We start from the raw sequence: 22,626 nt of genomic DNA, 5'->3' as shown, positions 1-22,626 counted from the left end.
CAACCAATTCATAAAACAACCAATTCAATCTAACATACAGAATTAAGTAATGATATCCCTTTTGACCTCAATTCAGTAAGGTTTACTTGGAGCAATGTATGATGTTCAGGTAAAGCACTCATACTCGGCAGATAAAACAGAGAACTAATTTAGTCATGTTTATATTTTTAAGGATATCAGGCAATTAAAATTCCTTTTTAATTAAAAGATGAAGCATTACAAAGAGGGTATGTTGTGTCCGATGGATGTGAACTCTTCACTACCTTTTGGCCAGTGGTTTAAACAGTGTGAAGACCAGCCAACAGTGAAATAAAGGAAAGGTTTTAGATAATGCTAGGGCATGCAACATACATAAGAGAAATATAACAATATACTTTATTTTGTCTCTTATGTAGGCGTTTATAAGAAGATTATTGCCAGCATAATGGAAAACAGCAGGAGTTGTATTGCTTTGTGCTGGCATATTAATATGTTTCATTATTGTGTCTATGGCAACTGGCATTTCTACCAACTCCTCCACTACATTTTTATCTGCAGTCTTTTGCCAGATTCTGGGAATATTATAATTTTTTTCGTTCTTTGTCCTTTGCTATGTTTTCATCCTGGACTATCGTTCAAAAAGAAAGCCTCGTCATTAACAGAGCACCTATTGGAATATTAATTATCTTCTATTCATCCCCCTTTCATAGTTAAATCTGTGTTGCTGTGTAACACTCCCCATTCCATTTGTTACTCGGTGACTAACATTGTCTTCTGTGTGGGTTTAAATAGATTGACCCTAGAGCTACGCAGAACGCTGTGACACATAGGGACAAGAAATATGCTTGCACATGCGCGGCAGCACCCACCGTCCACACGCATGTAGTGAAAATGTAATGCATAGTGGCACACCAACAGATAGCGTCAAATTATATTGTTATAAAGTCGCAAAATAACACGTGTCTCTACACCCCACTCCTCTATGCATACCAAGACATTTAATTATTTTGACACACAGCTGGAGAGAGAGAGCAGTGACACGCTTGTGCAACATTGTTATGTCTATGTTTTGAGATAGTATGTGAAAGCGAATGAAATGTTCTCATTTCAATCACCATTCTGTATTACTGCATACAGTAGGCTACACCGCTGCATTAAGTATTCAGTGTATGTTTAATGCGAGTATAACCTTACGCAGTGGAGATGTAAATACAAATTAAATAAACTAGATAATGTTACCGCCGGCAATAATATGCATTATAATCGGTGGGAATCATTTAAGTCAATTAAAAGTAGGCTAGATATTAAGTGGAAATGGTGAAAAACCAAGAGTGGAGGCGGGGAAGGGAGGGCGGAGACAGTTGTTTATATTCGTGTGGCTCAGTGGCTGTAAATCGCCAACTCGTCTAGTGAGCTAGGAGCAAGATTCACTATTTCAACCTAGTTGCACTACTAGGTAACAACATTAGATAAATACGTGAATAGATATAGGTTCTGATTTGATTTGTCCAATAAGGCCGAGGATCAAGGGAAGGAGTGCACAACATATTTTAAGTGAATCTCCTTATGTGATTTTAAAAGGAGAACAAAAATAAGAAGGTAGGTTAGATTATGAAATAAGAACAAGTTATTTCACAAAGGAAGCAAAAGCTACAGAAACACAGGCGGCAACATAACATAGCATAAAGGGACAACGCGCGCAGCAGAGTGGTGACCTGGCCAGAGCGCGATGTTTGGAATGATAAAGAATACCATTTTCGGGAACACCGAAGAAACGGACTACAAATTGCTCAGCAGCGAGACCAAGGTAGGATACACCTTGACCTGTCAGTTTCAACTTTAGTGTGTGTGTCTGTCAGTCAAGCATTGCATCACATGATCGCGCGCGCCACTGTTCACCTCAGTCTTGTTTGGTGCATAAAACAACTGCCTGGTCATTACAGACAGATCTCTTCAGTATCTCGCAAATATAGTTTTATTATAAGACATTTTTAATTTGTTACTCTGGTTGCAGTGAAACTAGCCTATTGGCACCAGTCTAACATGATTTCAAGAAAAATCTATTTTGATTGTCAGTAGGCCTATGTATTATGCCTTTTAACGATTCTGTAATGCCAATACCTTTAAAGTGTTTGACCTTTTGAAACCAACCATTGTTAATTACCCCTTACCTCCTGGCACCTGTGAGCTCGCAGTAGAGGGTGGGGGCAGGTCTCTGTGTGTGTTCCCTATGACCTCAGTAGTGGCACCACTGTGTATACTGCTACACTGACCATACCTCATTAAGAGTTTGACATAATATAAGAATTTGTTCTTAACTGACTTGCCTAGTTAAATAAAAATAAATAAAACTGAGGTCATTGAAAGCAAGGTTGTGTTCTCTGAGAGAAACTGACAGATAGTGACAGATAATATGAGGTTGGTTGGTTGGGAGGGAAAGGGTTTGGTGAAACTAGTAATGTGTGAGCTTCCATAGTATTTACTTGTGCACCCTGACAGAGTTCTTCATTAAATACTACATTTGAGACGAGACAAAGCCAGACAGATGGAAGCAAAGACGACTGCTAGATCAATTGACTGAGAGAGCGTGGAATCAAGTGACACTGACAGACACATCTACAGACATTGGCCTGACAAAGAGACTGATCATGAATCTGGAACTACTTCAATCTATAACATGCAACCAGATGACCAAAAAGGCTGTATGAGGAATAGGAAAAAGAGAGTATTTGTATCAATAGGCACGAGTGGCCATTAAATAGGCGATAGACAGGCTATTGGCAGTTTTGAAATCAGTCAGTGCTAAATCTGTGAACTTCACTAGAGCCTAAATGATCACACTGAAATCTCACACGGGACGATCAGAGGAATTTGAGTCTGACATCATACACTCTTAATTAAAACTGACATTGAATACAGATGAACTGTCTGCACATGCTCAGACACACACACACAGCTTGGTGGGCCCTGTCATATTTCAGGGCTTACAAATGGAAGGAGATGGCTTTAAAGTTAGAATCCTTAGTAGTTACATACATTTTTGGACTTAGAAATTAATGATATGTACCCATTGATTCTAGAAGAATATAACATAAAGGCCTCATGAGCTTAGTTCAACTGTCGTACCCCATCACACCAATGTTTGTAAACAACATAAATGTAAACAAACACTGTATAGCCTCAAAAGATGGTTAAAGCTATAATTGTGTCATAATGGATGGTCAGCCCTTGCGTCCATTCTCTGTCAATGAATTTGAGAGTTGTTACATTTCTCCCTTAGCTTTTTACCAAAACAGAGGCAGGTACTATTCTGTTTATTTTCATGTTCTTTTCTTCTTCACGGTATTGATATTATGCAATGTTTTAATTCCTCTGAAATGATCTTACTTGGCACCATGCATTGTTTAGTAATGACAAGACATTTGATTAGATGAACAAGTTGACAGCACAATATGCTTATTATATAATGACAGCACATTGTCTATTTCTTGATACGCAAGACAGGCTCATACTCCAAGCCAACTGAATGGTTATAGAGGCCATCGTTGTCATGTAAGACTGAAATGTTAACTTCTCTGTGTGAGAGGTTTACAAACTTCACATGACATTGTGTGGTGACATTCAAACCAATTAAAACCATTTGTTTAAAAGTTAGAAAAAGAAAGAGAGCGGGTTGAATATGAAATGAATTGCTAATATTAGCACATCTACATTAATTATGGCCCACGTCTACCCAGCTGAGACAGAGTAATTATAAACGAAGGTTGCAGGATTCCAGCTAAGCACACACGCTAATTGCACCTTTAGACTGAACTCAGGAACAAAGTGTTCAATTATTGCTGTTGGAACATGTCACCTACATGTATTGTTAACGTTGGTCACAGTGACATATACCGTGGGCTCCAAAGTATTGGGACAGTGAATTTTGTTGTTATTTTGGCTCTGTACTACAGCACTTTTGGATATTTTTTATTGTACATTATTTACCATTAATTTCTATTGGGCACTAAATAATCTAAAACACAACCAAAACAAACAGCAAATACATCCAACAGTGGATGAAAATACCCTCAAGCGGACAATCTGCACTTTAACCTCATAGTCAGTGTATCATTTCAAATCCAAAGTGCTGGAGTACAGAGCCAAAATAACAAAAAATGTGGAACAACACAATGGGAATGGGCCAGTTGACACATCATAGCATAATTGCAGTGAAGTAAGAAAACATGTTAAAGATATGGCATTACTGTCATCCCATCCATCGACTGTAGTTATTTCCTATGAGCTTACATTTACATTTATTCCACAGTCTCAAGGATGGGTTGCAGCCACAACGCCTTCATCAATATTGTTATAGTGTGGACACTATATAAATAATTACATGGTTATTATTGGCATTAACCTTGACCTTTCCCCTTTGATGATGTCATCACCAAGAGTGAGTTCTGTTGCAATGTGATTCTACCACCGGCTGAGTGGGCTATATAGTTCTGTTATATTTGTACCGTTTGTACCTGGCAATACACCTTTAGGTTTGGGTTGAAAGTAAAGGAAAGTAATATCGAAATGCGTGTGGGCATTCCTTGTCAAGTTACTACACCTTTTTGGCGACGAGGATAAAACTTTATCAACTTGTACAGGGCGAGTTAGCTAGCTAGCTTAATGAGCGACGGAGAGCAGGTGCCACTGGACGGAAACGCCGACGGGGACAATCAGCAGCAAGTGCAAATCGCTAACGAGGATCAAGGACAGGTTGGCGTTATAATGGCAATGTTTGGGACTATCACTGAGTTTGTGGAAGAGAACGAAGACTGGACGGAATATGTGGAAAGGTTGGGACACTTTTCCTTGTCAAGTTACTACAAATATGAACACCAAACACCAGTCAGAAGCACTATGAACGAGACTATGAACGAGTTCTTGACATCCCAATTAGACCAGCTGGAGTCAATTATTAGTGTCTAGACAATTCTGCTAAAATAAACCTTTTAGCTATTCAGCAACACAGTTCAATCCCTGTATCAATCAATACAATGAATCCCATATCAATATTGTTGCTAGGGCCAAGACGATACCAGTATCGCGATACTCGTTAGTGTCGTGGCAAGGAAACAAAACACAAAGCAGATTTAACTTCTTTAGGAAAACAACCCTAATGTTGGAAACAAACATCATCATGTTGTCATCCAGTCCTACTTGTAAATAGTGTTTTCAGTGCATAATGTAGTATTTACATTGCATTATATGTCTAGTCATGTAGCAGGCATTCGTATTCAGTGGGAGTGATTTAAAACAAGTGATAACTTAGTGGAATGGATCTGAATAAAACATTTGCCGCTTTCAAAAATGTGGCCTTCATTGAGGTCCCTTTCAGTGGAACAGATTTACTCAAGACTGGTTATGGAATGAGTGATTATTGTGAAACGTAACGTTCCTTTGTCATTTAATGGTTGATATTTCTCAGCATAAGCCTTCCTCTTAGGACAAGTACATCATAACATGTATAAGAACAGGCAGCAAGTCAGTGAGTGTGTGTACACACCGCATTAACCCCACTCTGCCGTGTGTGTGTGTGCAGCGCCTATGGTTTGGTCTTATGTAAGAAAAGGCATCTCTGTCCCATTATTCTCTTTAGGCTTCATTAAACACTGCGGGGCCCTGAGAGCAGAGCAGGAAAGAACTGGATTCAAATCAGCGTAATATTTTTGATCTCGATCCTTTTCTGGGGGCAATTGGCTGTCCTCTGTTTGTTTCCACTCCAAGTGTTTCACCGGCATCAGTGAGCACAGATTCGGCCCATTGCATATCGCCAATCACAGTACCCCCAGCCCCATCCCCCTCTAACCCCCAAGTACTGTGTGGCTTCCTTCCCTCTGAACAGTTTGTCAACATGTGTGTCATTGGTGAATCACGTTTTGCCTCCCGCTCTCTTCCCCAGGAGGGGGTCAGCTACGAGGTGCGGAGGTACGATGGTGCAAAGTATGCCTCAGTGAGCTCAGAGGGGCGGACCTTTGACCAGGTGACGGGGGAGCTAGTGAGGAAGCTGCTCGTGTACATTGGGGGAAGCAACGACCAAGGTGAGCCAATCAGAGAGCAGGGCCTGTCCTGTCAGTCAGTGGACTTTAATGAGCCCTAAGCTCAGAAAGATCTAGGGGCTCAACTCAATTCATATTGCTGAAGTTCAGCGCTATAGAGCAATTGAAATTTGAAGGGAATTTCCGATTGAGCCGACGTATGCAGCGTTTACCATGAATGTGGAAACATTGCCTTTAAATTTCCAACTAACCGCTGTAGCGCAGGTCTTAAGCGCTACGGATTGAATTGAGCCACCGATGTAATGTGCATATTTGAAAGTATTGCATTGATGTAAGCAAGTAATATGGTGAAAACTCTTTCTAGTCTACCAGAGGGTTCGATAGTGTTATTACCATGTTACTGGCACCTATTCAGTACTTTCAGATCTTCAAGGGGGACTGAAGAAGTGTTTGAAACTGGGCCTAAGAGGATGCAATGAACTCGATGCACACATAATAAGACTGTTGCAATAAGTTGTCTGCTATCCCCTCTATCTGTCCTCTGTATCTTTGTTTTCCAAGGGGAGGCAATGGGGACGACAGCACCAGTTATCATCACAGTATATCCCAGGGACGATGGTGTGATGTCACGCCGTTTGGTGGTTAGCCTCAGGATTCCCACCAACTACCAAGTCAGTCCCCCTGTGCCCATCGACAGTGCCATCAGAATCGAGGATCGACCCGGCATGACTGTCTACTCACTGTGGGTGTCTCCATGCAGTCTTCACCTCACTTTGTTCTTTAATTCTTCACGATAAAAAATGTATTTAATATTCATAAATTATTTGATCACATATCCTCTTTATCTCTCCTTTCCTATCCACCTACCCTTTCTTTTCACAGGCAGTTTGGAGGCTTCGCAGGGGAGACTGAGTACCGTGCAGAGGCCTCTCGCCTAACCAAAACTCTTGGTGAGACTGCCCCCTTTCAGCGGAAACAGTACTTCTGCTGCACCTACGACCCGCCAATGAAACCCTACGGCCGACGCAACGAGGTGTGGTTCCTACAGGAGGAGCCATAAGGGAAGCATTAAGACCGACTCTTAATAATAACCTATAGTCACTTCCTCTCCTTCATCTCCACTGATCACTCCACATCTTGATCTTCATCCCAAAAAAATAGGATATGTGAAAATAATATGGCAACAACAGGGGATTTGTTTTCAAATCAGTGCAAATGAAGGAGAGGTGATGCAAAGAAGAGTATTAGACTATTGAAAGGTCATAAAGGGGAGGGATGGGCAGCGGGCTACATAGTTACTGGTCCAAAGTAGTGCAATAGTACGGTACCATTATCAGTAACTGGATATTAAGTGGCCTAGGGTTAGGAGCCACTAACCATAAAGTACTGCTGTGTGTTATAGGTGGTACATCATTAACTCAAGTTCTTATTTTGTACACCCAGGGGTTGACACTCCCCTTAAAACATGCTTCGTAGTGCTTGGAAGAAATGCACATTAAATCAGGCTGTACACATCAGTATTCAGCAGTCTAATTAAATTATGCTTGACTTCACACACCATAAAAACTAAATGACAGTTCATTTAATTACTTATTGAATACTTACGTTTTAAAAAGCACAATTCCTTTTCCCAAGGGAGGGAATTGGAAATAAACTAGGAATTGAGCCATAGAGTAGTGATAGTCAAATGTTTTCTTTAGTATGAATTAGTTGGTGGGGAGGATATGAAGGAGAAATGTATTAGTCATTCCTTAAGTGTTATCATTTGAGATGTCTAATCCTTCTGTGATGATGACATGAAAACTTTTCAAGACAGCAGTTGTGTGTAGTGAATGTTTTGGTGTGCTTGTATTTGGAGTCTTTGAATTGTAATGTTACTTATTATGATTCTTGAAACTGTATTTTGAAATACCTCTGTATAGTGTGTGATTTTCTGTGAAAATATGGAATGACGATATCGTCAGGATTTGATAGCGTTTCATATCATAATATGTTATTCAAGATATTACTAATACGTTTTTTGTGCAATACTGACGTTTTCTTTTCTTTATACAAACAAAATAATGCTTAAAATACTGGTACACCAATGTTTTGAATAGGTTTTACATAAACATTTATTTATTATTAGATTTTGAATCAATATGAAGAACTCAAAAGAAGGAATAGGGTTTACAAACAAGATATTTCACAGACATTTGATACATTTAAGCAGATAATTAAAACCAAGCAAACCTATAACCTAAAACTAGTACAACATGTCCTCTCTATGCACTCTGAGAAAATAGCAATTATATGGTCTGTTAGTCACTACAACCCAGTTTAATCAGGAATAAATGAGTGGTTTTCACAGGTTAATTCGTCACAACTGCAAGAAAGCACTGTGTAGCGGGCTAGCGGCTAAATAAATACATGGCCTAGTAACCCCACACTTGTGTAATTGCACAGAGTAGGGTTTTGGTTTCAGCCGGGCTTTGCATTCATCAATAGAATATACAGGGTTCGACTAGGGCATGGGTTATTCATGTGACCAGCTATCATCTCTAGGCTCAACAAGTTATTTGTGAGATCTAGGAACATTTCACATTACCAATAATCTCACACACGTAACGGTACATGTCAGTACTCCATCCAATTGCTATATTCAAACAACATGCACTTCCTTCCTTCAATAAAAAGCCAGAAATAATCTAGAAAGGTATGGTGTACATTGAGAGCACTGGGAACTTCAGCTTTCATTCAAGGATCTCTGGAACAAACTTAAACCACACACCAACCACGCACCAATGGAAACACTTACTGTGAACGTGAATGTAAAAATACTTTACAATACTAGTAGGAATAGAAATTGTCGTTTTGTTAATAAGCATCATCATTTTAATCGAAAATTGTTATAAAATGTATTTTGGTAATAAACCTCTGGATTTAAAAAATGCTGTAAATATTTAATGCCTATACATTCCCCATACTGCCCATTACATGTACTTCAACTCAACAGGGCAGTTAGATACCCTTTCCTAAGTACAGGACAGTTCCACATTCTAACAGACTGAAGGAGAGAGAGCCGACCATGATAACTGAAAAGATTGAATACTTATCTGTTACGTGAATAACCATTTACTTGGCAATTGACAAAATAAAATAAACTGAGTGGGAGGGGGTGAAATAAAGCTTTACTCATGATTAAAAGGAAACATTCATCATTTGAAAATGTCCCAACATTGTTGTGCCTCAAAATTACTTGTGTGAATTGCCAGAAAATAATCTTGCCTTTTTGTCAATGTAGTACTTTATACTTTCCTTTCCAGTCTAATAATTATCATCCCCTTAATAATTTGCTGTTGTATTTATTAGTGGATGATGGTTATTGAGCTTTAGTTGTTCTTCTTCTCTGGATAGCCTGGGTAAGGAGCAGGAGGGGCAGAAGGTGCATAGGGAGGAGGCTGTTCCTATGTGGGAATAAACAGTGATAGAATATCTTAAAAATACTGAACTAAAAACATAAACACAGCATAAATTGCATGCACTGAATGGACATGGTGAGAATAACAGGTCCCTTACCATGGGCATGTAGACATTGTGGGGGTTGTTGGGGTTGAAATAGGCGCTGCCTGCTGCCTCTGCTGCCTTGGCATTACCTGAGGATCAGGGAGAGACAGAGAAATGAGGGGAGAATAATGCATATGTACAGTAACTGATACAGAAGCACATGCTACTGTAACTGTAGAGTAGGAGAGACAATGGAGAACACTTAGCACAGTATATTGCAGCAGGATACTCTTGACAAGACATCTTCCGGACAGAATGATGCACACTTCCAACTCTATTTCAATTCTCCAAAACCCACAAATAGACACACAACTGACATGTAAATGAGGCGTACTGAGTTCAGGCCACCTGGGTTGTTTCATGGGGTAAGGGAGACTAGGGGTGATAGGTATTTTGTTTGTTTCTCCTTTTTAATATGATGTGTACCGGTTACGACATCAGCACTCCTTTCTCAGTGCCATGCGTCATGTGCTTCATATTGAGGCAGACTGATGGGATCAGACAGATGCAGCGATGCAGACATATACAGAGAGAGACAGGGAGACAAACCTGCAGGGGGAGCTGCCCAGTTTTGGGGGGGCCCAGGATACGGGGGAGGTGGGGCCATGTAGGCAGGGGCAGATGGGTACATTCCTGCAACACAAGAGAGAATACCCAAAATACTCATAACAGCCTTGGGGACACATCTTTACTTGAAGTAGTTATAAATATTGACACCAATCAATAAAATTCATACACTCATAACAATGGAGGTATTATCCAAAATATTTCCGTATTTAAGTGCTAGGCAATCTCTAATGTAAACTTCAATCTGCTAGCATCACAGCATTTAATTCTCAATTATTATGACCCAAACCTGCATAACATACAAACAGTTTTATAGTGATGATAAAGTTATTTAATAACAAACCTGCGGCTGCCATAGGGTAGGGATAGCCCATGTTGCCTGGGGGAGCCTGGTAGAAACCATTCTGCTGGGGTGGGGATTCATACGGGTAGTTCTGAGGAACAGGTGGTGGGCCGTAGCCATTCATCACTCCAGGAGAGGGATAGCCAAAGGAGGCACCTCCGTTTTGAGCAGGAGGGGCACGAGATGCTAAAACAAAGTTGAGGGTTAATCCTAAAATACAGACTGGACTAAAAGAGTAACATGTATAACAAATATGTAGCCTAACAAATATAAACTTTGACTGCATTACTAGGAAATTCTTTAGTGATGTACATGTTTAATGAATTATTTAATTGTACGATATAAACTGAGTAAAGCAGATACTGTATGTTGAATGACAAATAGGCTCTGTACTGACAAACATGGCAGTCATGAAATGACTTACCATTTGTTGCCAGTTTGAAGAGGTGTTGACCTAACTCGATGGCTCCCCCACTGGAAAAAGACATCTTGAAGCTAGCCTGCCCTTCCCAGCCTCCTGAAACCAAAGAAAGTAGTGTCAAAACATTGATGAGCACTGTGTACTTGTCTTTGCATTAAATTGCACGTCCGATATTGAATTATAATCAGTGCTTTGGAGGAGATGTCACACTTCAATTTCTACTACTTCTGCTAAAAACTTTGACACATAGACATTGTAAAGTAAAACGAGATTGTGGTTTACAGACTGATGTCAGCCTCGGAAAATATCTGGCCTTGGCAAATCACCCTTGCATCATTGATTCACTTCTGCATGTATTCCTAGGACACATCAGGCCATACCTGGGACTGGAGGCCATAAACACTTTGCATGCTCTACAGTTATTTCCTCATGATGGTGTTGAATGCTACGGGAGGACAACAAACTGCTGCCTACCCCCAGCCTCAGCAGACACTGTGCCCCTGATGTAATTGGCGGCGAAGACTGGCTGCTCAATGCTGCAGCCCTTCATCAGGTAGTACGGGAACATCACAGACCCCAGGCTGTCCTTGGCATTACTGGACACAAACACCAACTGAAACGAGGACAAACAGAGCAATGGTAGTCTTCCAGTTTGTGATACTGCAGACAGGATGGCGTGAGTGGTGAAACAGAAGAGTCGTATGTCCTTGTGAGTTTTTATTTGTAGTTCGTTTTTTACCCCCTTTTCTCGATATCCAATCGGTAGTCAAAGTCTTGTCCCATCGCTGCAACTACCCTACGGACTCAGGAGAGGCGAAGGTCGAGAGCCATGCGTCCTCTGAAACACGACGCTGCCAAGCCACGACGCTGCCAAGCTTCTAGACACACTGTTCACTTAACCCGGAAGCCAGCCGAACCAATGTGTCGGAGGAAACACCGTCCAGCTGGCGACCGAAGTCAGCTTGCAGGCCCGCCACAAAGAGTCACTAGAGTGCGATGGGACAAGGACTTTCCAGCCGGCCAAACCCTCATGACGCTAGGCCAATTGTGCGCCACCTCATGGGTCTCTGGGTTGCGGCCGGCTGCGACACAACCTGGGATTGAACCCAGGTCTGTAGTGATGCCTCTAGCACTGCAACGCAGTGCCGTAGACCGCACCACTCGGGAAGTCCCCTTTTTGAGTTTTGATGTTGAGTCTTTTCCCAACAAGGTGATGTTAGGATATATAAGTTAGCCCGTAAAAGCTTTTGTGCCGAATACATTTCATTGTTACAGGTGTCAAGCTTATGGGCAGCAGTGTGTAGGAGGGAGGTTCCTAGGTGTGAGAAGTGTGCAGAAGGGCATGAGACAAAGCAATGTGTAGCATTGGGGAAAGTAGTGGTATGTGTTAATTGTAGGGGTGCCCATGAGGCTGGAGATCAGAAATGTCCCGTGCTAGAGGCAGGTTGAGGTTTCCAGGGTTAGAGTAGTGCAGAAGTTGTCATATGCTGAGGCACTGAAGAAAGTAGAGGAAGATGGGTCAAGGGGGAGGGATCCTGAGAGGAGTGGCTTGAGTAGTAGAACTGTACCAGTACAGAGGGATAGGCCAAAAAGTGATATGTTTCAGTAAGATTGGATTTTTAGCATTTATAGCAATGGTCATCAACTGTACTGCAGGGATGGAACGTAAGTCATAGAAAATTGGGGTTGTGGTGGCAGCTGCAGAGATGTATTTGGTTATTAGTGAGTGAAGGGTTAGATGGTAGGGTATTTGTAGATTCTTTTGTCTTGATTTTTTTAAAGCAAAGTATAAGGGAGTTATACTCCAGTCTAGTAGGTGACGGTAATGCAACATTTATTGGATGCCAACCGCTATTAAACCTCATAGAATAAAAAGGATTGTCTTCCAACAGGCACACAGGACCAGCATGGTCAGATAATAAACATACCCTGTATGGAGTGAGGTAAACAGTCCCTTTCTTGGTCCCCCTCAGCAGGTCTGTCTTGCTGGTGACATCACTGAAGGACAGCTCCACATTCTTGCATTCCCTCAACACACTAATGGAGGATACATGGTCAGTTTAGGCATGTGTAGTGAATTTACAGATCAATAGGTATAGTATGTATGACAGGTCCACCATAGGACAAATACTGTCGTAGAATCCTAGCAGAACCGAGTGCCAAGGGACATAGTGGGATTCTGTATGGTCTACATCATTTCACATAGGCCTACTATTGGCATTTCACATACTGGTTGGTTGGTTAAATCTGACACTTCCAGAATGTGCCAAATCTAACTATTATGAAAAGTTCTTTACTCGTATATTTCCTAAGTTCCTGTTACTTTAACAACTTCCTAAAACTCTGTCACAACGTTTACTTTAGACTCAGGTTGTAGTTGGGGCGGGCGGGCTCTCTGTTGACTTTGCTGTCAGTCTACCTCCCTGGAAAAAAAACTTATTTAGCTAGCTTACTCTTACACCTAGTTTGACTAAAGTAAGAAAATGTATCTACCTAACGTTAGCTTTAATACGTTTCAAATGCGTAATGATGACTGACTGACTTAGTACTTAGGTAGCTTTTCCTGCCAGCAAGGCCAACAACAATGACGTTGCTGACTGGTAGCTAGCTAACAGTTAGCTAGCTAAAAATAATTAAACTAGCTAACGACGTTATCACTACAAAATAACGTTTGCTGAATAAAAAAAAAAGCAACCCAAGTAGCTAACTGACATTGGCTAGATTTAATTAACACTAGGTACAGAAGCTATCTTGCTAGCTAGCTAACATTACCATAACAGCTAACGTTAACTTGCGAGTTAGCTAACTAAGCTATCTTTAGAAAGTGAGCTTCGTGGCGATTAATGATTCACTAACCTCTCGCCGTTGTTAATCAAAACTCCTCCGTTTTGAGAATGATTTCGATTCAAAGCCATGTTCAGATAGTCTAATACTCTAGTACTCTTCGTCAGGTACAGCTACACACTGGAAATGAGAGGAATGCCCCAAAACCCTGAAAGTGTTACGTCACAGGATCAGCTGTTTCATGTGCTGTGACTGCAATGTTCTGTTTGCCGACATTGTTTCCCATATTGTCAACAAGCCTTTGAATTGAGATTGTCATATAATTCTAGTGTGTTGAGGTTAGGTGGGATATTTGAGATTGGTTTGGATGAAATAATACAGCATTGTGGTTGTGAAGAGAGCTGAGTAGGCCTAAGGAGAATAAATGCTTTTCATATATGATTGATTATTGTTTAAACATCATCCATTATGTTATGTTTTTATAGAATGTGCTTCGAGTTTGCCTCAGTCGTAGTCCAATACTAGTACATCTAATGGGTGGCTATATATTTCAAATTTGATTATATAATTCTGCTTGTACAACCATCACATGTAATGGAAAAGTTAGTAGGCCAATTGTGTAATCAGTTTATGACTCATGAGTCATGACTTATGTATGGTCCAAAAAAAGGATGGAATACAGGAAAAAAACTAAATGTGAATATATTTTCTCATCACTTAGTTTAACTACGTGTATATCATGTCCATTCCACTTTTAACTGACATGAGGCCTGTCTCATCTCAGTGGGACAACTTTTAATTTAGCTGCAATTATGTAGAGCACATGAATTTACAAGTAATCTTGCTCTATGATCTTCCTCAAATTGCTACATGCAAAAAGAAGACTTCCAAATGTTGTCCTATATAGCTATTTGCATCCTGTTCTGTGTCTGCATTACAGGGGGGACAATGCCATGCATGGCCACAATGACAGTAGGCCTACTAAACACAGTGTTTACAGCATAAAGATACAACGTTCTATTTCATTTTGTGGCTTCCAATATGTAGCAAAAAGATGGGCCTGGCTATGTAATAAGATAAGATAGTTCTTTATTAATCCCCAAAAGGGCACATTTGATTGAACCAGTCAATACATAACACCACCAATAAATACACAATAAAACACAACAAAGGACACACTGACATTAAAAGCAGCACATCATCAATGAATATAAGTGCTCATGTTAAAAAGCCTCATAACATAGAATGGGAGGGTACAAGCAATCGGTACAAGCATTGCCATGGGGACTGAGAAATGAGCATGGCGACTGTGAAAGAAGAGAAGGGGATTGAGGTTATGTAATAATTGCATTTACTGACCCTGAGGTGAAAATGAATTGCATAGTATTGTATGCACAGTGCAAATGTGCCATACATTACCTTCACTTTACTTTGACCTTTTAATCAAGGGTGATATGTCCTCATTTTATTTGGACTCAACATAGAATTATAATGAAAGTCCACAATATAGTCAAACTTTTCCCCACAGTAGGCTATTAAATAAAACAATTGGGTAAAAGTTGGAAGGATCCCTTAATAATAAATAAATTGTATTCATAAAATGAAATGTTATCATTCAGTCAGTCACCGATGTATCACATACAGCAGGCCAACATAGTGACTGAGATAATTGATTTAATCACCGGTAGGCTAACAAAGCCTGACGCAATGTCCTGCCTCATCACTCCAATTACTGGTCTTGCAAGACACGTTTCTTCACTACACAAATACCGCTCAAAATATTACTTTTGTCACAATTATATTGTTCAATTGTGAATCATTCAACTAATGTAAACACAGCATAACCTGTAGCCTAACAATGCTACTTATGATTTGTGTAATTGTTACATTCTTTGCGCCATATTACCGATGCCTTTCAACTCTCGTGCAGCAGAAAACCGCTCAAACTAGAGCACAAGATGCCCTGCCTCAAGTCACTTGCACCGTCCGACGAATACGCGCAGTTTTCGGTCAAGCGGTTCTTCACAACCTGCGCGTAAAAGGTAAATAGCCATTATATTTTAGCCCTCTATATCTGCAGATTTTGTTTGTTTAATTAGAATGTATGGTATGCTGGTTGATCTAATTTTCCCCAGACAGGTATGGAGTCAGTGTGCCTGTGCCAAAAGCCAAAGAACATTGTGGAGTGAGAAGGGGAGAGAAGAATGGTGCTCTTTCTTTCCAGAGTCGATATGACAGTTGCTACACACAGGTTGCGGTATGGTAATGTATTTTTGATGTTCATTGCGTTGAGAGGTCTTGGTCTGTGTGTAAACCTACTGATTGCCATATAAAACCACTTTGTTTTATCTTTAGGGTGACACAGTGGTTGTATCTTTGAGAGTCCAGCTGGATGCAGGGGATCAATGGTACCGGGTCAATATTAGCTGTCCCCTACTCAAGAAGATGGCCCAGAAACCCATCATCGGTCGCACCTGTGAGTATTTATAATTTCATAGGGAGTGAATTTTAGATGATTTATCACACATAGTGATTGCAGTGCCATTTAGTACCACCTCTGTAAAAGTCATTCTTCCAATTTACTTTCCTTCAGCACGATCAGGAAAATGCAGCATCCATAGAGCATTGCGTGTGGACTGTGGTCCCCAGGATATCTCCAATGATGGCTGTCTCAAACTGGGATGCTGCTATGATGATCATGACTCAACTTGCTATTACAGAATGAACAGTAATGGAATTAGTTTTGTGTGTATTTTGTACAATAGAGAACATGCTTCTGAAAGAAAGTATCAGCTGAGGGATAGTGACTGTCTTGGTGAGATTGGCGCATAGTGATATCAGAGCTTAAATGTCAAGAATAACTCCTTGTTTCTGTCTCCTCTTGCTCTCAGCCTGTTCTCTGGATGGCCATTTTGTGTTCTCTGTGAAGGCGACAGACACTGACCCCCTACTCAACCCCAACAACCTTGCCGTCAAGGGTCAGCCACAGTGCTCTCCTGTAGCTACCTCTGCAGATACAGCTGTCTTTAAAATCGGGGTGAGGGAGTGTGGCACAAAGATGATGGTGAGTCAGTAGGTCTAGTTTACCTTCTGCCCTATTCTACAGTAGTATACTTCTGTCCTGAGTGCCTCTGGTAGTAGAATAATGCTGCTTTTTCTTGTAGTGTTGAATACTCTTAGGTATGCAGAAATACCTTGTTCCCCCTCTTATATTTACAGGTGAATGGGGATGTTGTAAGTTATGAGGTGGAGGTTGAGGAACTGCATCCAAAGATTACAGGCAAACATTCTCCCTTCAGGTAGCTGCTTATTTCTCTTCCTGCCTCTGGACAGTGTACTACAATTTAGACTACTTTACCATATCGTGGCTTTAGCCAGAACCTAATTGCTTGAAACTACTATGGAGTAAATGTTTTGAATTAGACTTGGTTTGTAGTCTGCAGGTCCAGTGTCAATATGAGGGGTCAGCTCTCCTCCACACTGATCTGTGGTCCTTAAACCTGACTAACCCTCCACCTGTGACTGCACTGGGGACTGTCCGAGTGCAGATGAGAATAGCCACAGGTACTGTAGTAAAACAATATGGTTTCCACAGACCAAGCAAGGGATGCCAAATCCAAACACTGCAAGTATATGGCATCAAGAGTTGTCACTTCACACACTGTTACACTGGTAGACCTCCATCATCCTGGCCCTTTTCTTTTTTCCAGATGAGTCCTTTACCTCTTTCCTCCCTGAGGACCAGCTGCCCCTGACCCTCTATCTGCGTAAGCCTGTGTATGTGGAGGTGTCAATCACTCCACCCTCCCCTGACCCCAGTCTCTCCCTGCGTGTGCGGGACTGCTTTGCCTACCCTGCCTCCAGACACTCCGTATGGACACTACTCTATGATGGGTGAGAGAGAGGGAGACAAAAGTTTTCCTATACTGACTCAAGATTAATCACTGTGAATATGAAGACTGTCAATATTGGTTTAGTAGTCTCACTCCCTTCCTTCTACCTGACAGCTGTCCTAACCCTCTGGACAGCATGAGGAGTTCTGTCCCAGTGGACAGTCAGGGGAAGACAACTTCTCACTCCCAGGTCAGGAGGTTTGATGTCAAGACCTTTTCCTTCTTGGACCCTGAGACGGGCAATCCCAGTGTGGAGGAGGTAAGGTCTATCCTAGTTATCTGAAGAATCTGAACATTTTGCTAATATATTCTGAACAAAAATATAAATGCAACATGTAAAGTGTTGGTCCCATGTTTCATGAGCTGAAATAAAAGATCCCAGAACTCTTCCATACACACAAAAAGCATATTTCTCTCAAATGTTGTGCACAAATGTGTTTACATCCCCCGTTAGTGAGCATTTCTCCTTTGCCAAGATAATCCAAAGGTGTGCCATATCAAGAAACTGATTAAACAGCATGATCATTACACAGGTGCACCTTGTTCTGGGGACAACAAAAGGCCACTCTAAAATGTGCAGTTTTGTCACACAACACAAGGTCACAGATATCTCAGGTTTTGAGAGAGCGTGCAATTGACATTCTGACTGCAGGAAGGTCCACCACAGTTGTTGCCAGAGAATGTAATGTTAATTTCTCCACCATAAGACACCTCGGTTGTTTTAGAGAATTTGGCAGTTCACACAACCGCAGACCACATGTAACTACGCCAGCCCAGGACCTCCACATCCGGCTTCTTCACCTGCGGGATCATCTGAGACCAGCCACCCGGACAGCTGATGAAACTGAGTATTTCTGTCTGTAATAAAGCTCTTCTGTGGGGAAAAACATTCTGATTGGCTGGGCCTGGCTCTCAATTGGTTGGGCCTATGTCCTCCCAGGCCCACCCATGGCTGCGCCCCTGCCCAATCATATGAAATCCATAGATTAGGGCCTAATTGACTGATTTCCTCATATGAACTGTAATTCAGTAAAATCGTTAATTGCATGCAGCATGTTATGTTTACATTTTTGTTCAGTATAAATTGTCAAAACAAAGATTTCTTGCTCCTCCATCTGCTGCAGTGTTTCCCAACCCTGGTCATCGATGACCCAACAGTACACATTTTCATTGTAGCCCTGACAAGCACACCTGATTCAACTAATCATCAAGCCCTCAATGAGTTGAATGAGGTGTGTTTGTCCAGGACTACAACGGAAATGTGTACTGTTGGGGTACTGGAGGACCAGGGTTGGGAAAAACACTGATTACTGAATCTTGTCTCTCAGGTATACTTTTACTGCTGGGTGGAAATCTGCACAGAGGAGGAAGAGTGTAAACAACACTGCTCCATCACCTGTGAGTCTTTCAGGTCCCTATGTTTTACATTCACCCTAACACTGAATTGGGTTATTTCATCCAATAGTCATGCTGTCTCATCCTCCTCCACCCAGCACCTGATGGTGAGAGGGAGAGGAGGGAGTCTGGGTCAGATCGAGTCTCCCAGTTAGTCTCATTTGGTCCTATGCTGTTGGGTCAGAACACTTCTGGACAGGAACAGAATCATAGTGATCATCTGAATATAGGTAAGCACATTCCAAATAGGGGAGAGTGGGGTAAGTTGAGGGCTTTTTTTTTTTACATTCAACATCACTCTGTCAAGGGAAATGTATTCTTTCTAACATATCTACTTATTTCAGGATGTTGTGTATCCCAGGATATAATCAGAATTAATTTAAGCGTTACAGTTTTTAAAACATAGCTTGACCCCTAGTAGTTGAGCCAAGTTCACATTTCTGTACTGATTTAAATATTACCACCATCTTTTAAAAATCATGTCTATTTTTCCCCAAACACAATTCGATACAATCGCAATTGATTGTCTTTTAATCAATTGAAGCATATTTCAACACAGGCTTAACACCTAACAAATGTTGTACTTTTAACATATACCAGCGATAATGCCTTGCATTTTGCCTGGGAAGAACTCTTAAATTTGCTCACTTGCCATTAGCGCAACTTACTCCAAGGCAAACATTTTTACTATATTAACCCACACAGCTATAAGGATGCACTTCATGCTAGGTTTAGGACCACATATTGAAGCTTATAGACTCCAACTGATGTATAGAACATCTTTAAAATTATCTATTTTGGTTTAGATACAAGCATCATGAAACGTCAAATTAATTTGACTTTTTTGGACCCAACTTGATTACCTCTTTTTCCATGAAATCTTCGGTCAAATGATACCCTTGTTACTAAGAAACCATACCCAAAGTGTCTCAATTTACCCCACAGCTACTGTATGAGTGGAATGAAACTGACACTAACATTTTCTCTTGCTGGCCCTCAGCATTTCAGGTGTCAATGTGCTCTGTCACTGTCATCTGTACCTCCATCCTGTTCTTCCTCCTGTTCTCTTCATGGTCGATGAGTTGTCATGTGGCAGAAGTGAAAGAAAATGTGGAAATGGAAACCAGAAACGATGAGACTGGCCAACAGGTTGAACAAGCCCAATAAAGCACCTCTATGAACACTTAATTACAACTGGTATTTATTTCAACTGGCCATGTGCATTCCAATGCATCCAGTTTGCCTTTGACACTTTGGTAAAGGTCATGTAAACTGAGTGCATAGCGCTGCACCTGAAAAGTAAATATCAGATATTAAAGCCTCCTATCCTACAGCCCCAGAAAGAGCAGAATATAAGGGCGTCTGTTGGAAAACCTGAAGTGATCCTAAGGTATTGATTCACAACTTTTGAATCAAATACCAATCAAACTGGTAGACTCCATAAATTACTGTATCAGTGACAAACAAGAAAACTACACAAATTGATATTTATTGACATCAATGGTGGGGTTAGGTGGTTTAAAAAAACAGGAAGGTGGGGAGAATCTCAGAAGAAACTGTTGATTCAGTAAGGTCGGAACTTCCTCTGTGCTCTTAGCAAAGCAATTCGCTGTTTGTCCTCCTCAAACTTTTTCCTCAGTTCAGCGATATCTGAAAGAGAGAATAACCCTTTTCAAAATGCAGAGTGACTGAGTAATATGGACAAAGTTAGCAGTGAAGCCAGAATAACTGAACAAAAGTTCATTTTGCACTAAAGAATAAAATGATTTCACACATTGTGCTTCTGTTGTGATCAAATGACTGGAACCATAACTTACGTTCTTTCTGTGTGTTTCTGTGCTGCCAGGTGTAGAAGTTCATGAGCTCCTTCCGCTTCCTTTTTCTACTCTCCTTCTGCAGAGCTTTCTGATTGGATACCTCACTGTGGGGGCGGGTCTTGGTCCCGCTTTTACCCCTGGTAACTTTTACCCAGCCCTCCTCATCCTCTAGCTGCTCTTCAGCCGCCTCCTTTTGCCGCTCTGCCTCCTGGGTAAGAAACAAAAAAAAGTATGAGATACATTTTGGTATTTGTTATTAACAATCTCAACTCCTCAGAGGGAGAATCTGACCTCTTCTTTTCTCTTATCGTAATCCTGCATGAAGGTGTCAACTGCCTCCTGTAGTTTGTCTGGCTGAGCAAATGACTGCTTGTACTGATGAATCCATTCTAAAGACAGAAAGAAAGCGAGACAGTGAAAGGCATGTTAAATACTGTATTAAATCTGGGTGAAATGTCTTTCCAATTTGATACATTCTGCTGACATTTAGAAAAGACCAAGCATCTAGAAGAGGACTTTAAAGCTCACTCACTCTGTAGACCTGTCCACACAGGTCGCTGCTCTGTGGAAACAACCAATGGGACATCATGGGGATGGGACTTCACTGCTGTAATACTGATGGCCTTCTGAAACACGATGTAACCCACTCTGAACCCCTGTGGGGAATGGAAACAGAAAAGGCTCAATACTGAAAAGGTGTCCATAGGCATTTCAATAATCAATCTGATCTAAACACTGAGCTTCGTTGTCCGGATTCAGGGCATACCTGTTTTTGTGCTGGGGTGAAATACTTGGCCAGCTTGGGTCCTGAGTGCTCAAAGGACCCTGGCTTCTCCCTCAGCTCCACAGACTGAACAGGACCAAACTGAGAGAAGAGCTCCTTTATGACACCCTGAAAGACAGCAGAAAGAGATTAGTACATTTATACCTTATTTGGCCAAAGACGGCTGTAGCACAAACATTTAATTTTTCTGTAGACTTGCTAATAGTACAACAATCACATGCACACTGATTGGTAATTGACAGTCTTCACAACATAAACGTACCTCAGAGCAATATGGGGGAATGTTAAGGACAAACAGTGTTCTGTCGAGGGGTCTTTGTGTGGTTTTCTCTGCTCGCACCCGGTGCTCCTTCACACATATTTTGTGCTGGGCAACACTGTCAGTACTGAACTGTAGAGAAAGCACTGACAAGAGTGGTTAAATCAAAATACAGTCAAAACAGACATCTGTCTAGGCAGGTCCTAATACATTGTCTACAACTCCAGGGAGACGCAGAGGTTACTAATGGCTTTAGCCTGAGAATAAAACATAGTAGACAATATTTGCTTAAGCTACATGATGTAGTCTTGGAATGCAGTCCAAATAATATACAGACATCAAGTTGACCGTTTTTAATCCTTAAACACCATAAGGCATCAACAACCTCAAGACTCATGTGTTTACAAAGTTTGGTCTTGAAGCAAGCTTAAGTTCAGTGTTCGACATACGTTGTGGAGTTAGCTAGCTAGAAGCAAGCTAGCGTGGTTGAAACAGAATGAGATCATGAGCGAACTAACAAACCTCAAATTATATATTTTTAAACACATTCTCCGTTTACGTGTGTTATTTTAGCAATGGTTACCCGTAAAACCACCTGGAATAACACAAGTCTGGTTGGCATGTTTCGACTTGGACGGCGCCATCTTTTTTGCGACCTTTCACACAGGAAGTAGAAATGGATTGGTTGTAGTCTAAATATGCTTAATACAAATCCCCCCAACAAAAATGTTAATCCTACTTTTTAGAGGCTCTAGCTGTCTATCACAGGGGTTCTCAAAGTGGGGTCCAGGTGTACTGCAGGG

General features: G+C 41.1%; 4 protein-coding genes across 9 annotated transcripts; 2 read left to right on the top strand and 2 right to left on the bottom strand.

Annotated features, from left to right (window-relative positions):
* The first annotated feature begins 135 nt into the window (after positions 1 to 135).
* Positions 136 to 8,944, top strand: LOC115171331 (heme-binding protein 1). The gene is made up of 4 exons (XM_029728045.1): positions 136 to 1,786; positions 5,918 to 6,056; positions 6,576 to 6,756; positions 6,897 to 8,944. Exons 1-4 carry the CDS (start codon positions 1,709 to 1,711, stop codon positions 7,072 to 7,074), a joined length of 576 nt encoding a protein of 191 aa, XP_029583905.1. The 5' UTR covers positions 136 to 1,708; the 3' UTR covers positions 7,075 to 8,944.
* wbp2nl (WBP2 N-terminal like) lies at positions 8,113 to 13,905 on the bottom strand. Its single transcript, XM_029728044.1, has 8 exons — positions 13,748 to 13,905; positions 12,820 to 12,928; positions 11,366 to 11,504; positions 10,895 to 10,987; positions 10,471 to 10,656; positions 10,110 to 10,193; positions 9,573 to 9,649; positions 8,113 to 9,460 (listed from the first exon to the last, which is right to left on the bottom strand). The coding sequence occupies exons 1-8, from the start codon at positions 13,804 to 13,806 to the stop codon at positions 9,386 to 9,388; spliced, it is 822 nt and encodes a 273-aa protein (XP_029583904.1). The 5' UTR covers positions 13,807 to 13,905; the 3' UTR covers positions 8,113 to 9,385.
* LOC115171328 (zona pellucida sperm-binding protein 4-like) lies at positions 13,320 to 20,151 on the top strand. 3 transcript variants are annotated; one of them, XM_029728038.1, is made up of 13 exons: positions 13,320 to 13,366; positions 15,606 to 15,717; positions 15,815 to 15,937; positions 16,031 to 16,151; positions 16,269 to 16,403; positions 16,567 to 16,739; positions 16,895 to 16,974; positions 17,112 to 17,239; positions 17,386 to 17,569; positions 17,683 to 17,827; positions 18,897 to 18,966; positions 19,062 to 19,193; positions 19,964 to 20,151. In XM_029728038.1, the coding sequence occupies exons 3-13, from the start codon at positions 15,935 to 15,937 to the stop codon at positions 20,128 to 20,130; spliced, it is 1,338 nt and encodes a 445-aa protein (XP_029583898.1). In that variant the 5' UTR covers positions 13,320 to 13,366; positions 15,606 to 15,717; positions 15,815 to 15,934; the 3' UTR covers positions 20,131 to 20,151. The 3 variants fall into 3 exon arrangements, with proteins under 3 accessions (XP_029583898.1, XP_029583896.1, XP_029583897.1); XM_029728036.1 differs by lacking the exon at positions 13,320 to 13,366 and having other exon boundaries at positions 15,372 to 15,717; positions 15,811 to 15,932; XM_029728037.1 differs by lacking the exons at positions 13,320 to 13,366; positions 16,269 to 16,403 and having other exon boundaries at positions 15,372 to 15,717; positions 15,811 to 15,932.
* A 280-nt stretch (positions 20,152 to 20,431) lies between these two features.
* On the bottom strand, positions 20,432 to 22,496 carry LOC115171329 (ribosomal RNA-processing protein 7 homolog A-like). 4 transcript variants are annotated; one of them, XM_029728039.1, is made up of 7 exons: positions 22,407 to 22,496; positions 21,827 to 21,969; positions 21,547 to 21,672; positions 21,313 to 21,436; positions 21,072 to 21,169; positions 20,781 to 20,988; positions 20,432 to 20,613 (listed from the first exon to the last, which is right to left on the bottom strand). In XM_029728039.1, exons 1-7 carry the CDS (start codon positions 22,465 to 22,467, stop codon positions 20,528 to 20,530), a joined length of 846 nt encoding a protein of 281 aa, XP_029583899.1. In that variant the 5' UTR covers positions 22,468 to 22,496; the 3' UTR covers positions 20,432 to 20,527. The 4 variants fall into 4 exon arrangements, with proteins under 4 accessions (XP_029583899.1, XP_029583901.1, XP_029583902.1 ...); XM_029728041.1 differs by having other exon boundaries at positions 22,419 to 22,496; XM_029728042.1 differs by having other exon boundaries at positions 21,827 to 21,955; positions 22,407 to 22,474.
* Positions 22,497 to 22,626: the final 130 nt, after the last annotated feature.

Source organism: Salmo trutta, chromosome 32 (assembly GCF_901001165.1).
Source record: "Salmo trutta chromosome 32, fSalTru1.1, whole genome shotgun sequence".
Classification (NCBI taxonomy): domain Eukaryota; kingdom Metazoa; phylum Chordata; class Actinopteri; order Salmoniformes; family Salmonidae; genus Salmo; species Salmo trutta.
This window is presented reverse-complemented; position numbering and strand designations above follow the sequence as displayed.

Bases quoted from the DNA above. Each gene is read 5' to 3' on its own strand.
- LOC115171329 (XM_029728039.1), bottom strand. From the start codon at position 22,467: ATGGCGCCGTCCAAGTCGAAACATGCCAACCAGACTTGTGTTATTCCA. The intron at 21,970-22,406 runs GTAACCATTGCT...CACTCTTGTCAG, and splicing joins TATTCCAGGTGGTTTTACGG to TGCTTTCTCTACAGTTCAGT. The intron at 20,989-21,071 runs GTCAGATTCTCC...TTTCTTACCCAG, and splicing joins ACGATAAGAGAAAAGAAGAG to GAGGCAGAGCGGCAAAAGGA.
- wbp2nl (XM_029728044.1), bottom strand. From the start codon at position 13,806: ATGGCTTTGAATCGAAATCATTCTCAAAACGGAGGAGTTTTGATTAAC. The intron at 10,988-11,365 runs GTAGGCAGCAGT...CTTTGGTTTCAG, and splicing joins AGTGTCTGCTGAGGCTGGGG to GAGGCTGGGAAGGGCAGGCT. The intron at 10,657-10,894 runs GTAAGTCATTTC...ACTTTGTTTTAG, and splicing joins CTTCAAACTGGCAACAAATG to CATCTCGTGCCCCTCCTGCT.
- LOC115171328 (XM_029728036.1), top strand. From the start codon at position 15,534: ATGCTACTTATGATTTGTGTAATTGTTACATTCTTTGCGCCATATTAC. The intron at 15,718-15,810 runs GTAAATAGCCAT...AATTTTCCCCAG, and splicing joins TCACAACCTGCGCGTAAAAG to ACAGGTATGGAGTCAGTGTG. The intron at 16,975-17,111 runs GTAGCTGCTTAT...CTTGGTTTGTAG, and splicing joins GGCAAACATTCTCCCTTCAG to TCTGCAGGTCCAGTGTCAAT.
- LOC115171331 (XM_029728045.1), top strand. From the start codon at position 1,709: ATGTTTGGAATGATAAAGAATACCATTTTCGGGAACACCGAAGAAACG. The intron at 1,787-5,917 runs GTAGGATACACC...TCTCTTCCCCAG, and splicing joins TGCTCAGCAGCGAGACCAAG to GAGGGGGTCAGCTACGAGGT. The intron at 6,057-6,575 runs GTGAGCCAATCA...TTGTTTTCCAAG, and splicing joins TGGGGGAAGCAACGACCAAG to GGGAGGCAATGGGGACGACA.